This window comes from Eublepharis macularius, chromosome 18 (genome assembly GCF_028583425.1).
Source record: "Eublepharis macularius isolate TG4126 chromosome 18, MPM_Emac_v1.0, whole genome shotgun sequence".
NCBI classification, from domain to species: Eukaryota; Metazoa; Chordata; class Lepidosauria; order Squamata; family Eublepharidae; genus Eublepharis; species Eublepharis macularius.
This window is the reverse complement of record NC_072807.1, coordinates 30217385-30236126: the sequence shown is the minus strand read 5'-3', so window position 1 is coordinate 30236126 and position 18742 is coordinate 30217385. Positions and strand designations below refer to the sequence as shown.

General features: G+C 40.8%; 1 protein-coding gene across 3 annotated transcripts in view; it reads left to right on the top strand.

The window, feature by feature from the left end:
- Positions 1-18742, top strand: part of ATOSA (atos homolog A) — a 41950-nt gene that overhangs the window by 21244 nt on the left and 1964 nt on the right. For 2 of the 3 annotated variants that reach the window (XM_055002234.1, XM_055002233.1), the window contains exons 2-11: positions 3449-3633; positions 6111-6313; positions 7241-7366; positions 7541-9371; positions 10344-10454; positions 11076-11155; positions 12006-12114; positions 12365-12523; positions 13428-13496; positions 18036-18235. In XM_055002234.1, coding sequence (XP_054858209.1) covers positions 3449-3633; positions 6111-6313; positions 7241-7366; positions 7541-9371; positions 10344-10454; positions 11076-11155; positions 12006-12114; positions 12365-12523; positions 13428-13496; positions 18036-18235 — 3073 coding nt within the window. Of the gene's footprint in view, positions 1-3448; positions 3634-6110; positions 6314-7240; positions 7367-7540; positions 9372-10343; positions 10455-11075; positions 11156-12005; positions 12115-12364; positions 12524-13427; positions 13512-18035; positions 18236-18742 lie in introns of those variants that run through there. The other variant, XM_055002235.1, reaches the window with a different exon arrangement.

The following is an 18742-nucleotide window of genomic DNA, read 5'->3' as shown; positions in this document are numbered from 1 at the left end:
TCAGTTTATATAACATAGCACTTATGTTAGTGTCAAGCAGAAATAGAAGTGAAACAGAAGCGAGGAGGTTGGGGTACCTGATGGTGTTTAACCAGGAATCCATAAACTGCTTTGTGCAATGAAGAAAAACAGTTTAGAAATAGAGCAAGTAAGTAAATAAACATGGCTGTTGTGTTGTCAGTAGTCAGTATGTGTTTAAATTTAGCGAATAGCAGGGGAAAACCTCTAGTTATACTCTTATCAGGAGTAATAAGTTTATTAAAAAAAACTGCTAACCGCACAAGGAGACATGGTGCCAGGCAATGTCTTATCCTGGGATAAGCTAGGCTGGAAGAGTTATTGCAAACACACACATACAGCCTGCCATGCCATTCACTGGGCAGCAGGTACAAGAGAGACATACTGATGTTTCTTCAGGCCCACTGTGTGCAGAAGGGCAGTATATAAATACTTGAATCTGAGGAGGTAAGGCAGGAGAGAAGTGTTTTAGATAAATAAATTTTGTGTGTGCGCGCAGCAGGGAGGAAGCCAAACCACTTTTTTGAGGAGGTCGGTTTTTAATGTTTTGTAAGGTTTATTTGAGGAAAGGGAGTGACCTCTGTCTTTTTACATGGAGATCCCTGATTTCTTTGTCTTTTGTTGAGATGTAGGCCATTGAAGAGTAAGCAAGCAAAATGGTGTTTATTGTTGCAATTTTTGCCTACTACTGTTTCATCTGCAACAGGAACATTTGCCTCTCTAGCCTTTAGCCTTTAACATGAATCCCTACACCGTTCTTTACAGTGCCATTCTTTACTGTGCCAAGATAGTTCCTCAAACTATGAAATGGTATTTTAAAAAAAAACCTGTCTCCTTAAGATGCACATCAGTAGAGAGGTTAGTGTGTCAGACTAGGAGCTCGGGGGTCCCTGTTGAAATCCCGCCTTGGCTATGCAGCTGACTGGGTTTCCTTAGGGCCGTTGTTCTCAACCCAACCCACTTCATAGGGTTGTGGGAGACGACAATGGCTTATGTTAGCTGCTGTGAGCTCCATGGAGGGAAGGGCAGAATAAAAAATATAGATGTTTTATTCAGTAGTTCAAAGTGGTTAACAGCAACAAAACAATCATTAAAATGCCTGAGAAATAAAAAATTAGATATCAGTTGAAATTAGAACATCTTGCAGTCTTTGTGAAAACTGAAATCGAGGCCTCCAGCAGGCAACTCCGTAGCCAAGGCACTACACTGGTAAAAAAACCTTGCTGTTTTCTTACTTTTAGTCCAGCGAAGGCTTCTCAGAGAGAATATGGATTTAAGCCAGAGCTTTTGCTTTATGAAATGGCAAGATGACATTCAGTGTACCAATATTGCAAATGCCCCTTTGTGCTTTCCAAATATATGAAGTAGAAACACATTCCTGGCAAATAAGCAAATCCTGTTTGCTTTTCCATCTTTGCCATGGATGAAGACCAGTTCTGTAGAACATTATTTAATTATATGATGTTATGTCCTCTTTATTTGTAGCATGAAGCAACTAATAATCAATTAATATAGTCCGAAAAGCACAGATTATCACCCCAATATACAAGCCATAAAAAGTAACGCCAAGGCAATAAATTGGCTGTTTTTACCTTATCTGCCATTAATCCCAAGGCTCGGGGGCAGGGGGCACTTATTTCCTGTTTCAGGAAATCCAAAAGAGAGAATGCTTTAGACCTCTGGTCCAGCCAACAGCAAGCAAATGTAGTATTCAAAGGCCTGCACAAACAGGGCAAGCTTCTGTAATGTTCTGAATCTTGCTAGGGAAAGTGCTGCCTACCTCCTCTTGAAGACTGCTCCATAATGTGGGGGGTTTACTACAGAAGATGCTGTAACTCGATAAAGGACAAGCATTCCTCTCAAAAAGAAAAAGCTCACCAACAGATAACAGTTGTGCCAGTGTGTGGGCACATATTGGGAGAGATCGGGGGTCTCACATCACAAAGGGCTTTAGATATCAAAGCAGGCACACTGAGTTTTATGCGGAAGCAGACTGGTAGCTAGTGCAGTTCCTTTAAATAATGGTATGGTGTTTCTCATGTGTTGGGTCCCCAAAATGTGGGACAGCCCCATTGTTTCTGTGATGGCCTTGAAGTTCTTAGTCTGGCCAGATAAGGTGACAAGAGTTGTCAGTCTTCTCATCTCTAACACCATTCCAGAGATCACCTTTACCAACTCTGCCAAAGAGGCCACTGGTGAGCAAACCAGTAGAATTCCTAACCCTGTCCCTGGTACCTAACACCAGACATATATAATCAAAATTGGCTACTCTGTGCTCCAGGTATTTTCTGAAGACTTCTGAAGGATTATAGCCACCTCCCCTTCCTTTTTGTCAAGGTTGATTAAGGCCTCTCTCAGGAGTCAACTGAGAGAAGAGTAGCTGGCTAGTATCCAACCAGGTTTCAGTTACACATGCAAGACTGCACCCTCCTCCAAGATTATAGAAGCAAGTGAACTTATTTCTAACCAATCAAGCATTCATTAACATTAAGGTCTATCAGGAAGGTAGCATAAAAGTCTCCCTGCCTATGTCTAGAAGGATGGGTTGGCGATTATTTTTTGATTAGATGCTGATAAACCATGTTCTGCTATTTCAATTTAATCTGAGATTTAACTGAGGCATTTTAAAGTATATCTTGCTTGCTTCTGAAAGCATATTTAGTAAAAGAAGGCGTGCTTTCAAGTTAAAGAAATTGTAAGCACCTTTATTTCATTTATACCCCACCTTTCTCTCCAGTGAGGACCCAAAGTGGCTTTGCACCATTCTCCTCTTCCCCATTTTATCCTGTGAGGGAGGCAAGGCTGAGTACGTGTGACTGACACTCAACAGGTTTCCGTGGCAGAGTGGGGTTCAGTATTTGGTCTCCCAGATGCTAGTCATTCTAACCACTAAACCACACAGGCTCGTCTAACTGATACTGAACTTTGACCCCTATCATGGATTGGAGGACATAAATCACCAATTTACCTGGATCTCAGATATTTAGAGGCGAAGCAGTTATTTCGTAGGCACTTAACAGGGTCTTTTCTGCAGAGGGCCCTTTCAGAAGGTGACTACATTGTTAGTTCTGTGCTGTAGTGTATACCTTGGAGAAAAAGGGCACCCTTACTTATAATGAGTATATGTAGATATCATAGAGTCCTTGCCTGGCACTCTCAGTGCAGGAAATCAAAGCTGTCTAGACAGAGGCTTTACTGTTATATAAAATGGCTTGACCTCTACTAGAGACCAGTAGTAGAACTCACTTAGAGAATATTTGATTTTTGTTTTTTAGTAACATAATATGTGGCATAGCAAGCTGTGTGCTGTTTTGAAAGGAATAATGAAATGGAACATGGTTAAGTTTTGCCAAAGAAACTTAACCATGTATATGGTTGATAATTTGTATTGGTGCTCATCTATAATTGGGTGCTTTGTTCTCTGTATTAGACACTTTAGATGAATACTTCGAATACGAAGCAGAAGAGTTCCTTGTCAACTTGGCCTTCCTGATTACTGAAGGTAGAACACCAGAATATTCTGTAAAGGGTAGAACTGAAGGCTTCCACTGCCCTCCAGCGCAATCGGGTCAGCCAGTAACAGCTAAGCATGAATGCAGTGACAAACTGGCCCAGGTATGACAAGTAATGTTCTCAATTGTTGTTGTTGACTCTGTTCTCTGAACTGGTGCTTCCATTAAATTAAATAGTAAACGTGAAGGTGGTGTTCAACCTGTCAACAAGAAATATTTTATAGACTAAAACTTTTTTTTGCTAAATGTTTTCAAAATTTACAGTTCAAGAACATACTACATCCTTGACCTTCAAGCACAATAACAATATTTGCTGCTAATATCTAATAGTCTGTTGTTAAGCATTGGTGAGACATCTAGATGCTCAAGAGTAGGGGTGTGCACTTCGGGTCTCTGATTCAGGGTTTTTCCCCAAATTGGGCCCAATTTGTAATGCTTCGGGGTTCCCGAATCAGCCCCAGCATTGCTGAGCTGATTCAGAAATCCCGAAGCAAAACTTTCTAAAGTGTTTCGGAATGCTTCGGGAAGCTTCGGGCTCTCAGAGCTTCCCGACAGCTTTTTTTATCCTATGGGAGGGGGAGGGGAAGAGGGAGTTTTCTCTTCCCCTTCCTATTGGATGAAAAAGCCAGCCTGGAAACTTTCAAAGCTCAGAGCAGCGCTGAAAAGCTCTGCTCTGAGCTTTGAAATACTCCACGACAGGTTTTTCCCCCAGTTGGAGGGAGGAAGAGAGAGCTCCCTCTTCTTCCTTCTCATTGGTTGAAAAGGTCAGCCTGGAAACTTTCAAAGCTCAGAGCAGAGCTGAAAAGAGGAGTGCTGAAAAGAGGAACTCCCTCTTCCCCCCTCCCATCGGGGTGAAAAAGCCAGTGGGAGGTCCTGCTTTGATCTTCTGTATGCTCTGAATTTTTACGGAGCATACCAAAGCGGCTGAAATGCTCAAATCCCGAAGCAGCTTGCCGCTTCGGGTTTAGGGGTATTCCGGATTGTTTTCCCGCTTCGGGTAAATCCGAAGCTGGAAACCTGAATCTTTTTCCAGTGCACACCCCTACTCAAGAGTTCTCCAGACTTTGGAAAAGAAACCTAGAATTGTACATTCTAACTTGTATCCCTTGAAAAGGGGGAAAATATGTATGTATATATATTCGAGCATCCAGGTAGTTCCAGAAGACGTAAATAGTGAAACAGTATTAGGATAATATAAATGGAGTCATATGCTAGCAAACTGTCTAAATTTCTGAATTTGGGTTCATATCGAATATTCTGTGCCACCTGTAGTTCATCTTAAATTGGGACCATCTATTATATTTGGAAAGCCAAAGCAGTTGAACATCTTTTGGATGTGTTGGCCATAGAAACTGGAATGCTTTAATTATACAATTTCGATGGAGCAGGATAGTGCTTTTGAGGAGAAAGTGGAGTCACTTCTTCAAATACGCATTAATAAACTTCCTGTAGTCATCTCAATATATTCATCCTCTGATTTGGTTAAATAAAGGGCGGGTGGGGGGGTGTAGCTATGTCAGCCTGCTGCAGCTGAAATCTTAGAACATCTTGTGCATCTTAACGGCTAGTGAATGTAACGTGACACTTGCTTTTTTGTAAACTAGAATCCATTTTGTCCATTGCATGAAGTAAGCAGTAGGCAGAGCAAGCTGAATAGCACAAAAGGAATGGTGGGGAGAACTCAGAAGGTGCAGTTTCCTGAGGACATAGGTGTATTCATAACTCTGCACAGCACAGAGGAAAACAAGATCCAGTCACAAGAGCAAATGATCCACACAGAATTCCCAGTGAATGAATTAGCAAAGTAAGATACGGTTGGCAGAAAACCTTTAATGGGGAACAGTTACTCTTCCTGGGCAGACCCATTGCAAGTAAATGGAAATTGGGTGTTAAAAGAATGGAAACATTAGAAGCGGAGGAAACATTTCAAGCCCTCTGGACATTCAATAGTAGAATGAAAGGCTTCACTACTTCAGTGAAAAAGTTTCAGAGGGAGGCTCAGTTGGAATTCATTTTGATTTGATGCAGTTGGGCTTCAGGTGATCAGCGCACTTTGAAAAGTAATCGTTCCTTCGTGTGGATTTGTGTACGCCATTCACATTTATCCTGCTAATTCATCATTTGTGCTTGAGCTTGGTCCATAAGCACTCTGAGTGGATTCTTTACTCTTTTGACCAGATCTTGCTTTGATCTGTACTGTTCAATGTAATTTCCTGGGAAACTTAGTCTTCTGGCCTTTCTTTTCAGTTACCCCCTCCCCTAATGCTGTTCGGTGTGCATGCGAAGGATAACACACACACATTCTGCTTACTGATATGTAACACTACCTACTGAGGCGTATATAAACCAGCTGATATATATATATATATATACCTACTGAATATAATGCTTCATGTATCTGACAGAGTCAACTCTGGATCATGAATCTTACGCCACAAAAAATTTCAAAGTGCCACAAAGCTCTGTTGGCATTTTAATAAAACACACTTGCATCTGTGCAGACTTGGCCCCAGCTCCATTTAGGTTGTTGGCACACAAGGTTTAAATCTTATCGTTTGTTGTCCAATTCTTTTGCTCAAGTGTCGTCAAGCTCGGCGCACTAGGTCTGAGGTTACTCTGCTTTGGAAGAATAATATTCCTATCATGGTAGAAGTGATGCTACTTCCAGACTGTTGCTACAGCGATGAAGGGCCCACCACAGAAGGGAATGACTTAAATGATCCTGCCGTCAAGCAAGATGCCTTGTTACTAGAGAGATGGACTTTGGAGCCAGTTCCAAGACAGTAAGTTTGTATATATGGGTTGCTCTGAACATCCTAAGATTACTACAAAGTTTGAGTATAAACATCTGATGCGCGATGGGTTTCATTTTAGGTTTTAAATCCGTTTTATAAGATTCCATTTCACTATTAATGAAATGAAAGCATAATATTTGAATGGCTTATTTTCCTGAAACTTTTACGTATTAATTGCCTGTACAAAGTATTGATGTATAGTTAAGGCAAAGGTAGTCCCCTGTGCAAGCACTGAGTCATTACTGACCCATAGGGGGACGTCGCATCATGACGTTTTCTTGGCAGACTTTTTGTTACAAGGTGGCTTGCCATTGCTTTCCCCAGTCCTCTACACTTTACTCCCAGGAAACTGGGTACTCATTTTACCGACCTCAGAAGGATGGAAGGCTGAGTCAACATTGAGCCGGCTACCTGAACCCAGCTTCTGCCGGGATCGAACTCAGGTCGTGAGCAGAGCTTGGACTTCAGTACTGCAGCTTACCACTCTGCGCCACGGGGCTCCCTGATGTATCGTAATGGTTTTACAGCTACTTGGAGCAGATAAATGAATCAACAAATGGGAAAGCTGCTCAACTTTCTATTCCAGATTACATTCTTAAAAGTTTGTGCTTAACTTTATCTAAATATACTTAATTGAAGAGCAAAATTGCTTTTGGTAGTTACTGCTGGGTTTTATTTATTTTTTTGATAAAACTGTATGTCTATTTGTGTGCTTTTTAACTCTCCATTGGATCACATTTTCCTGCAGGATGTTTAAAAAATTTCTTAGCATAGGAAAGGAAATCTTACTATATAATAAGAAAATATCCCAACCCCCAATATTTATACTTAACCATATTAATGCCAAAATACTCTTTTGTTGTTCTGTGTAATGGTTTCATCAGTATCTCTCTCTCTCTCTGGATATATTTTTAGAAGTGGCGATCGATTTATCGAAGAGAAGACCCTCTTATTGGCTGTCCGCTCTTTTGTGTTCTTTTCTCAGTTAAGTGCTTGGCTGAGTGTTTCACATGGAGCAGTCCCACACAATATTCTCTACAGGTATGTCTGACTCACCAACTGCTATTCATTTCTTCTTAGTGATCATTGATGTTTGCAGGATCTTTGTTTATTCATAGTTCTCCCTTCCTTCTAAAAGTAGATGTCTGTTGTACTTGCATGTAAAGAGGTGGTTCTACCTTAAAATACCAACATCCCTTGTGTTTAACATTCCAGAGTGAGCGCGGCACATGTAGACCTGCAGTGGAATTTTTCCCAGACGCCAACTGAGCATTTTTTCCCTGTCCCTAATGTTTCTCACAACGTGGCCTTGAAAGTCAGTGTCCAGTCCTTGCCGAGACAATCTAACTATCCAGTCCTGACCTGCAGTATTCACACCAACCTTGGCTTTTATGAAACGAGGATAGAAGAGCGCAGTGGACATCAGCACTGTGATTCCATCAAGGCAGAGCAATGCAAGACACCCACCTCACAGCGCTCACGTGGCAAACTGATGTGGCCTGAAGGTGTGCCGAATGCAAAAAAAGGCCCTGAGCTTGGTACAGCTGTCAGAACCATGAAACTTTATCCATCAACTGGGCTCGGGTCGGACTTTAGGGCATCAGAGTCCAAGCTTCAGTGCTATGCAGCTGCTGTTGATAGTAAGAAATTGTCGCAGGAGACCTCAGAGAGAGCATTAAAGCCTTCATCTGACTGCCAAAATGGCTACCCTTCCCGTCATTCGTTAGGAGATTCTATTCCTTTGATAGGCTCTTTACTTCAAGAGCGGCAGGAGGTTATAGCAAGGATTGCCCAACATTTGATTCACTGTGATCCAGCAACGTCGCCTATTATGGGGCGACCGTTCAACATGAACGAAACAGGTTTGGTTAACTTGAAAGCTGCACGGAGCACACAAGAAGATGAAAGTTTTCTGAAAAAAGGAAAGGAACCATCCTCCGGTTCTACTGCTAGCTTAGAACCGTCTGCATCAGAAAACAGCAATGTAGGAAAAGCCCGAATGATACCAGAAAAATCTTTATCCAGCTCCCAGAGTCCAATGACCCAGCGCTCCCGCCCATCTATAGAGGAAACGAACCCACTGATAAGTTCTTTACTTCAGGAGCGGCAGGAGGTCATTGCTAGGATTGCCCAACACCTGATTCACTGTGATCCACCAACTTCACATGTTACTCATCCTGTGTTTAACATGCATGAAATTAGTTCAGTAAATTCAAAGTGTTTTCCTAATTCCTGTGAAGATGACAGCCTGCTGAAGAAAGGCAGGGAAACTTCATCCAATTCCTTCTGTAGTTCAAGGTTGAATTCATTGGAAGACAACCTAAAAGCAGTGGGCAAAACACCAGCAACCCCCTTTAATTCTTTTAGATATGACGCTGAATTGAACATTTCTCCAAAACCCCAGGCAAGAAGAAAATTGCTTCTTGCAGACCCCAACGAAATAGTCCAAAATACATTTCAGCAGTCTCCTTCCAGTAGAAGTACAAGTCCATTGCCCTTTATGATCCAATCATGTAAGAAAGAAGATAATAGATTGGAACTGGCAAATAAATTGGAAGCGGTACTTTCCAGTTCTCCCCGCAAACCTCGAGCTGTATACAAAGGTATTGCCAAGCAGTGTTCCCCTTTCAGCTGTAGCAACGAACTGATTTGCACAGATAAGCTTAAGGACAAAACAATCGCTAGTGAAAATGGCAACGCAGACTGTTTCAACAATCCATCATTGGATCAGTCTAGAATACTTGAAAATATTAAAGTGACTGTAACACAGGCACCTGACAAATTGCACAGAAGCGAACATAAGCGCTTAAATCAAGACTCTAAACAACCAAATACTTGCGAACAGAACTCCCAGCTCACTAGTATTGAAAACTATTTACATAAAGACCATGAAAGTTTCAAATGCAAAAACAAACAAGAAAAAGTTAAAAACACACATGACGAGAATGAAGACCCGACGGACTATGAAGTTCAAAAACGCACTCAGAAGAAGCCCGCAGAAGATGGCTTGGCTCTGTGTGAACAAAAGAGGAACGCAGAGGTGCTGGTGAGTGGTGTTTTAACTTTCTTTAGTGTCTTTCCTTAAAGTAATTAACACCAGCTTCAGGATAGTAATTGCTAGCAGTGGGGTGCGGGGTAGATCTGAATCCTAGCACAATGGCTCGGTATTTGAAAGCTGCCATCCCTGCTCTAGCCCCCAACAGTATGGTAATTTTCATGGTTCGTGGGTCAATATTTCCATCGAAAGCACCTTAAAAACACTCTTTGTATGTGAAAGTTCATACCTGTAAGTTGCTTTCCTCATAGTGTTTTCTAATACACACAGAATGCCTGATATGGCATTCTAAAAGATTATCTCAAAATATCACGAGGCTATAAAATAGAACATCTGAGGAAAGCTTTTCAGCGTCACAGTGCCCCTTCACTTTGATTTGGCAACCCCTGGGACCTATGTGCTATAATTTGATTTTTTAATATATATAAATAAACATCGCCTGTTGGTGAATAATGGGACTAACAGCTGAGTCAGCGTGCATGAGCTACTGGGATAGAAATGTAAATGCGTTTCTTTCAAAAAGCTAAATTGTCAAATTATAGTTTTTAAAATGGGCTGTAATCTTAAAATGAGCTACCGGAGGCACATCTGCAAGGGAGGCTTCCGTTTCTTTCAGTTCAGTGCTTTGGCACTAAATTGAAAGCCTCAAGAGGTCCCCCTCCTCCTTCCAAAACAAGGATTGTAACGTGTGTTGTTGGAATATCTCCCACAAATGGACTTAGTATCATAGACTCTGCATGCGTTGGATCTGCCATTTCCCCCACTAGCAGCCGAAACAGAGGGCAAGCCTGGGTTCAAATCCAAACTGTTATATCAACTGCAGAAATTGCATACCCTAGACGATAAGAACTTACCTGGCATAAATCACTCTTGCATATTGCTAGAATGCTTGGAAGAACTGTATTTTAGCTATATTGCTGTCTGATATATAGCCAAATCCCCCCTCCCCCTTTCTTTGGACAGAGAACAATACCACTTAAACATGTTTGGCGGAGAAACAATTTTCACCATTTGGACGGGACCTCTACTAAGGCTTTCCATCCTCGAACTGGGTTGCCTCTGCTTTCAAGCCCTGTAAGTTTGTATTTTATTGCTCTTACCTTTTCTTCCTTTTATAATGAGTGGAAAAAGCTGATACTATACTGCACTTTCTACAGTTAACTGTTATTTACTCCTTCGTGGCACTGTTACTTTGTAATTTATACCCAAGTCTAGATCGCCATCCAAGGGCACATCTGTGCTTGGATGTACACACCTCTCTTTCATGTACTGATCCCCTTTAGGGTCAGTAGAGATTTCTAACAAAGAGGATTTTCTGCCATGCCAAGTGTTGTGGTTAAAATATCAAATCAATGAACCTTTTACTTCATCTTACCTTTGGAAGTTTGTTTATCAGTAATTATTTTACAATAATTTTTAAAATTCTAATAGCACAACACAGTTGGAAAAGAAAACTATAAATTATTCTGCATCATGCTATAGAGAACCACGCTGCCAGATACCCCAGGGCCATTTTTTTTCAAACAGGACATTCATTCCCAGCTTGTCAGTGGATTGTCTGCTGTATTGTCTGACTTGCTTCCATTTACAACAACAACCCCCCCAAATAATGTGTTGCACTATATTATTTGAATTTTTGTGTTAGGACATCCAAACCTTAAACTTAATTAACTGTGTGCGTGTTCTTATTTTAAGGTTCCTGAAAGAAAAACACGTTCCGGCTGTTTTGATCTCGACGCATCACTGTTACAGTTAAAATGTTTGTCCTCCAAAAGGTATTTTTTTATGAAGATACAAACGTTAGAAAATGTAAACAGTAATGCTGAATGAACAAGGAGGATTATTTTGGAAAAAGTGCAAATGTTCAGTGCATCAGACGCAGCTAGTTTATATATTTTGTAACCATTGTTTGCATTCCTATGATGCAAATTTCTAAAATAATGAACCTTGCGTAATTTAGTAAAATATTTCCCATAAAATAAGGCACGTATGATGCTGTGATTTAAAACTATACAAAAAAACAAAGACGTTTTCAGTCTTACTCGTAATGAAATCTTGTTAATGGTACAGTACCCCAGATTAAGCAATATGACCAGGGTCTGGAAGGTCTGGTCTTGTTTTAAGTGGCAGGTTTAAGACAGTTTCATTCCTGGCTTGCATTGAGGAAGGCAGAGCAGCCTTGTGAAGAATGCTGGGGTGAATCTTAACGATTCTTGTATCAAAATGATTGTGTGGAAAGATGCCTCTGTATACACTAGATTGTGCATGCCGGGCAGAAATGTACACTTCAAAATGGCAAATTAATGAAAGCAGAATCTGTGAGAATTATGAGCATTCAGGAGTTGGTTCCGAGAGTATCTTAGTTGAAGCTGCAGCCCCAAAGTTCTGTACGTTCCTTTAGCTTTCAAGTACCACATTAACTTGAAAGGATTACTGGGCATAACTGTAATTTGTCTGCGAATGAAAGACGTGCACACTTTTTTTTGTGACGGACTGGCGTTCAACTGTAAAAAAAAACTGTAGTTCAGAAGTTGCTGCTTCTGGAAAACAAATTACTTGTATGCATATAACCATGGTTGAGGTGGGGGAAAGTAGTAACTTTTGATTTCTTACGTTCTTAAATAGCCCACAACATTGTATGAGCAAAGAGAATGACCCAGATGCCCACGAAAAACCATTTCTGAGTTCCAGCGCACCACCCGTAACTAGTCTTAGCCTCCTTGGAAACTTTGAGGTATTGAACATATTCTAAACCTCCTCTGTTGTTTTTGTAACTGGTGTACTGCCATGGCACAAGCGCTGTTGTCCTCCTGAGCATGCTTTCTCTAGAAGCAAGGCCCCCTGAATTCTTTGGCGCTTGTTCTCTACTTCAGTCAATGTGTTTAGGATGGCAGCTTTAGTCAGTCAGATTAGTGATGTCAATACAGCCCCACCCCCCTGAAGGTGGCTTTTTCAACAAAAGGTTTTTTTGTCTCTTCCTTCAGGAGTCCGTGTTGAACTATCGTTTAGATCCCCTGGGCATTGTCGATGGCTTCACGGCTGAAGTAGGAGCAAGTGGTGTTTTCTGTCCAACTCACATGACTCTTCCAGTTGAAGTTTCATTCTACAGTGTTTCTGATGACAACGCTCCCTCTCCTTATATGGTAAAAAACCTTCGCTTTACCCATGAAAATCAGTGGAGCCTATTTCTGTGTATCTCACTAAATCCCAGTACCTTCTTATGATGGAAAAAACCAACAGTGGTGTAGTGGTTAGAGCACTGGAATAGGGTCTGGGACACCCAAGTTTCAATCCCCGCTCTGCAGGTTGTTGGTTGACCTTGGGCCAGTCACACATGCTCAGCCTAACCTACCTCTCAGGGTTGTTGTGATGATAAAATTGAGGAGAGGAGAATGATGTGAGCTGTTGTGGGTCCTGACTGGGAACAAAAGCAGGGTATAAATTAAGTAAATAAATAAACCTCATAATTCAAAGAAGTAGTCTTCATACCAGTGTTTGTATGAAGCCACTTACATAGTATGGCAGTCTCCTACAGACATTGTTACATCATCATATTCTGGAAAGTCCCCGCTTGACTGTTTTCTTACATTATTGTGCACAGCTTACTTTTTGGAACCTGAGTACAAAAAAAGTGTCTGCATTTATTTAGTAGCTTTTCCTCCAAGGACCTTAGGGCAGTATACATCACTCTTCCCAACTTTATTTTATCCTTACAAACAACCCTGTGAGATAGGTTAGGCCAAGAGTTGTGTAACTGTCCCAAGGTCACCCAGTGAGGTTCCAGTGGGGCAGGGTGGTGGTTGTTCACAAAAAGGTAGCTTTGTATTCTATAGTGGGAAGTGATTTTAAAAAAATCTATGGGAGATGGATTCCCTGCTTTTCTGCTTGCCAAATACTTACGTTTACTTATACTGGCACCGCACAAGGTATGGACTGAAAGCAGGAGATTATTAGCTGGTTCCTAAGCAATGTGTTACATGTCATTCTGCGCAAGAGAGTTTTTGCATGTTTATAACCCTAGTTTTTTGGTTTCCTCCTTCTTCCCAGGGTGTAATTGCTCTGGAATCTCTTGGTAAAAGGGGTTATCGGGTACCTCCTTCAGGAACAATACAAGTGGTAAGTATTCTGTAGTATAAAGTTACTTTAATAATGCTCTCTCCAACCTGCATACCTAAGCATTGGCTTCTAAAGGAAACTGGGTAAGTTTGTTTCATTGCCCACTTAAATGCTCAAGAAGAGAAAAATGGAATATAAATCTGGTTCCATATGTTGGTGACCCCAGGGGAAGAATTCAGTCTTGCCCCCTCTCCAACTCCTTTCAAGTGTTAGATTAGTTCAAAGGTACATCTGAGAGACCTACAAGAAAGCCTTGGAGGCTATAGCCCCCTAATCTTTTTTAACTTTTTAACATCAAAATAGTAATTGTACCTTAGCTGCAGCACGACAGCCACTCTCAGTACCATAGGTTAAGGAGGATGTGGATAAAATTTGAGAGAACTAGGAGTTAAAATGTTAAAATTTTGAGATGGCAGAAAGCATGTTTAACAGCCATGAAGAAGTTGTCTTTCCAAAAACCTATCCAGAAGATTGCTTTAGCAAGTGAACGGTGCTCAGAAGTAAGGATCTATGAAATGTAGGTCAGTGCTTAGTAATTGCTTTTGTTATTGGGGCACTTCAAATATATCCATCTATCTGAAAAAAGTTTCAGGTGGATAACTGTGTTGGTCTGCAGTTGAAGAGAAAGATTTGGGTGTGGTAGCACCTTAAAAGACCAACTAGATTTCCAGGATATGAGCTCTCTTTGTCAGACTTCTTTGACTCTCAAAAGCTCATACCTTGGAAATCTAGTTGGTCTTTAAGGTGCTGCTGGACCCAAATCTTGCTTTCTGATAAAAGTGAACTATGATTCTCATAAGCTCATATTGAAACAAATGTTGTTAGTCCTTAAGGTGACACTAGATTTGTAGAATTAGAATCCAGTGGCACCTTAGAGACCAACAAGATCAGAAGTATGACAGACTTAACACGGCTGCTCTTCTACAATTCAAGTATGTCAGAATTATCTCGGGTTGCAGACTAGCAATAGTTTTTGGAGTGAGCTAAAAGAGACATTGCAGACCAGGACAGTAGATGGATCCCATTTCTGATGGTCACATTTTCTGCATTGTTTCAAAAATTACTTGACCAGAGGCAATGGTGGGACACAGTAAATGGGTAAGTACTACAGGAAACAACATCTTTCTCTGGGGGCTTCTTATTTACAGGCATCGCTGGTGCTGTGTGCCTCAAGGTCTATGTGTACTATACGCTGATTTCCCCCCCCCCTCAAATTTCTATTTAGTTATGCTTAATAAACAGTTACAATATTAAAGGAAAGTTGTTATACAATGGTATCTAATACATTTTCTATTACATACGTTAACGATGATTTACATACCATGATAACAATAAGTTTTTTTACAAGTAAGTGTTTCCTCTTTGGATTTCAAATAGAGGTTAATATACTTAAATGATATCTTAAAACCTGACGTTACTATTGAGAATTCTTTATATATACATAAACAATTGTATTATTTTTGATAATGATCAGATTATTGTTAAAGATAACGTTTGAAACAGGTTCTTTTACAGCAATGATTAAATAGGTATTATTATAAAGTCAAACCTTTTATGGATCAGTTACAGATATTAATAAAAATTAAAAAACCCCAGTAATTTGTAACCATTATTATAGCTCTTAGGCAAGAGCCCCGTGGCACAGAGTGGTAAGCTGCAGTACTGCAGCCCAAGCTCTGCTCACGACCTGAGTTCGATCCTGGCAGAAGCTGGGTTCAGGTAGCCAGCTCAAGGTTGACTCAGCCTTCCATCCTTCCAAGGTCGGTAAAATGAGTACCCAGTTTCCTGGGAGTAAAGTGTAGACGACTGGGGAAGGCAATGGCAAACCACCTCATAACAAAAGTCTGCCAAGAAAATGCCGTGATGCGACATCCCCCCATGGGTCAGTAATGACTCGGTGCTTGCACAGGGGACTACCTTTACCTTTATTATAGCCCTTATGAACCTTGCTAAAATAACCCCCCTTCCCTTCCCCCCTCCCTTTCTTAACTCTATCCCCCCTTACTTACTGATTAGTACACTAAAAACTAGAATAAATTAAGTTGCTTACTAAACAGTTCTCTATAGCCCAAGAGTAACACCCTATAGTTTGGTATTTCTTATACCAACTTGAAGACCTGTAAAATAACTGGAGGCTCTATCTGTGAGCTCTGCTCCCTCCTCCCCGTGCCTCTGTTCTTAAACCAGATTTATACATTATACAGTCATAACATTTAAGAAGTTGTTTTAGTTTGCTTTCAACTTGAATTTTAACATCTCAGTCTGTTTTTTCTTTGCTTGTTAGGTATGTCTCGCTGGGGCCTTGCCTTCCTTGTAAGGTGATAAAGGAATGGGCATTTTTCTTTTCTGTGAGGTTCTGTCGCAGTTCGAAAAAGTCTCAGTGCCCCTATCCTGCAATAATATCCTGCAGTAATAATATCCTTTCAGCTTCCTGATCTGTAGCTTGGTAGATGATATCTTGTATTTTGACTTGAGGAGTCGTATAGTTAGTCCATTTATATTTTATTTGAGCTTTTCTCAGTGCTTCTGTTGTAGAACTAAGTTCTTTTCTTTTAAAAAAAATTGTGGATGGCAAGTCTGAGTATTTGAATGTGTGTCCCTTTATACGGAATTGAGCCTTTATTTCTTGCTCTTTCCGGGATTTTACTTCTTGCCTTCCAGTCAGGAATCGTAGCTAATATGTCTCTTGGTGGATTATTTTTAGGGTTGTTTTTTGGATTGTTTTGTGTTCCCAGGCGAAACGCCTTGGTGGTTATTGGGGTTGCTCCCTTCCCAAGCTGTGAGGGCTGTGTCAGCCATGAAGGCAGATCTGCGTTTACAATCATTTGCTCTTCAGAGTTTCTGAATTTAAGATTAGATTGTTTTGTCAAGATGTCCATTTGTAAAAGTCTTTCTTGAAGTAGTTTGTTCTCCCGTTGTCAGACAGCTATTTCGGACCGCAGCGACATGCTTAGTGTCAGCGCTTGGTTAGCCTTTTGTGCTACTTTGCCTAAAGCTGTTTTGATTTCTATTAGTTGTTCTTCAAACAGCTGAAGTATGGTTAAGATTTTATTCATTATTTTTTGTTGGATTTGGGCAAATATTTTGGCAAGCATCGGATCGTCAGAGGTAGGTAAATTAATCTTACCCTCACTGTTTTCAGCCGCCATTTTGGTTGTCGCATGTTCTTTCTCCGCTGCTTGCTGTGAGGCTGGGAAGTAGAGACATTTACCTTTGTTTTTTCTTCTCCATGTTTTGTTTATGCATATTTCTCTCGTTTTTTGCTTTTGGTTGCTGTTATGACGATTTAATTTGAGGCTTTAGGGTGGGGAGGGACGGAGCTCACTTTCCGAACGTCCTTCGCCCTTGGAGCTGGTGCTACGTGCCCCGTGCAGCCACTTCTGATCCTTTTTTCCACCGATGTCTGAGTCTTTATATCAGAGGAGTCTTTTCTGTAATGAGCAATCTGTACACTGATTTTGGATGAAATGGAATAACTATGAGTGCTGGCCATGGATGACCTCTGCTTGTGTTAGGAAGTTGGATTAGGTGAATTTCAGATGCATTCCAGCCCTGCAACTGTGCAGTTACATTAGGGTAGGTATAGGTTTGTGTGTGTGTGTGTGTGTGCACATTACAGGATAAATCAGTCTTGTAATTGTTGATACTTTCTCAATCGGATCTAAATGTTTTCCTGGAGCAATATTGAAAGTCTGCCACCTGAGTATTGCTGGCACTGGGTAAAAAGATAAGTAAGTCATTTTAGTTAGATATATCTACACACTGAATCCTGAAGATGAATTTCAGGCAGTGGAAAATTGAAACCTGCCTTCTTCCTTATGAAAATGATAATAAAGACATTAAAGTGCCACCATTATTCTTCCTTGGGAATGCAGCTGTTGAAGCTGCAATTTGAAGGGGAGAAGAGCAAGGGGAGAAGAGCAGTTTAACCTGTGTGTCTTGCCCCAAGGACCAAAAGCAGAGGGGGAGAATTTTTAGCAGAAAAACAGAGAGAATAAAGGGGGGGGTCTCCCTTGATGTCAGTGTCACAGCCCCAGCTATCACTTAATCACAGAGCTATATGGAACATGTATTTCTGCTCAAAGTATCCATATTTGTATATGTGTTGCTTGCACAGGTGACTTAAAATGTTAAGACTCTGCGTGTGTGTGTGTGTGTGTGTTACATATGTACTCACAAAAACTTAAAGCATGAAAAGTCAAGTTTTGTGTTGCTGAATGCCCAGGGACTTGATAAGGAGCTAAAGGTGAAGTTCACAAAATAATTCAAATTTGAGTTGACTGTGCTGTATATTGTATTAATAGGCACACAACTGGCAGTATAGATTCATGGTAATCGTCTCCATTCATTCTGTTAATATGTAGAAAATGAGTTTGGATGCTAAATGAAATAGGCATCCTCCGTAGTTCTCATGGGCAACTAGTGTTTGCCAGACTGTTCTTATTCAACAGGTTTGATTTTATCTTTGTCTCCATACATGCAGCAGTCCGGTTGGAGCACTTGTCTCATTCCAAAGCATTTGTTTTGTCCTTTTTCCAGACCTTATTCAATCCTAACAAGACTGTGGTGAAGATGTTTGTGGTGATATACGACTTGCGAGAGATGCCAGCCAATCATCAAACATTCCTACGGCAAAGAACCTTTTCTGTCCCCGTGAGACGAGAAACAAAGAGAAGCATCAATAAAGAAAACACTCGACGTTCTGAAGAAAGGTTACTTCGCTACCTCATTCATCTGAGGTGAGATTGCGGAGCCAGGCCAGAGCTCTTTAAGTGTGTTGTTTTGTGAAAGCAATATACTTCATTTAAAAAAAAAGTCAGAGTGTCATTAAAACCAACAGCTTGCTTTTCGACAAATGCAGCCAGATTTTGGAAGAAGACAATAGATACTAGTCAACAGTACTTTTGCTTGTGTAGGTGAAAGTTAGATGAGCACACATGTCTCCCCCCCCCCCCCCCCCGCCACCAACTCTTTCCTGAAACAATAGATGTGAAACAAGTGACTCAAGTTTAGTTGCTGAAACCATACAAGTTCTTCTCTCCAAAACAAATGAAGTCATACAACTGTAAACTGCTTTGTGGCAGCATCTGGTCTGAAGGCCCTAATTAAAGTTGTGTCAGCACTTTCATTATATAAAGCCCCTCAGCAAGAGAGTGTCAGCAGAAAATTTGCCTGGGGATGAAACTTAACATACAGGAATGGGGGGTGGGTGGGTGGGGGGTTAATAAAAAGGCAGCCCTTTAAAA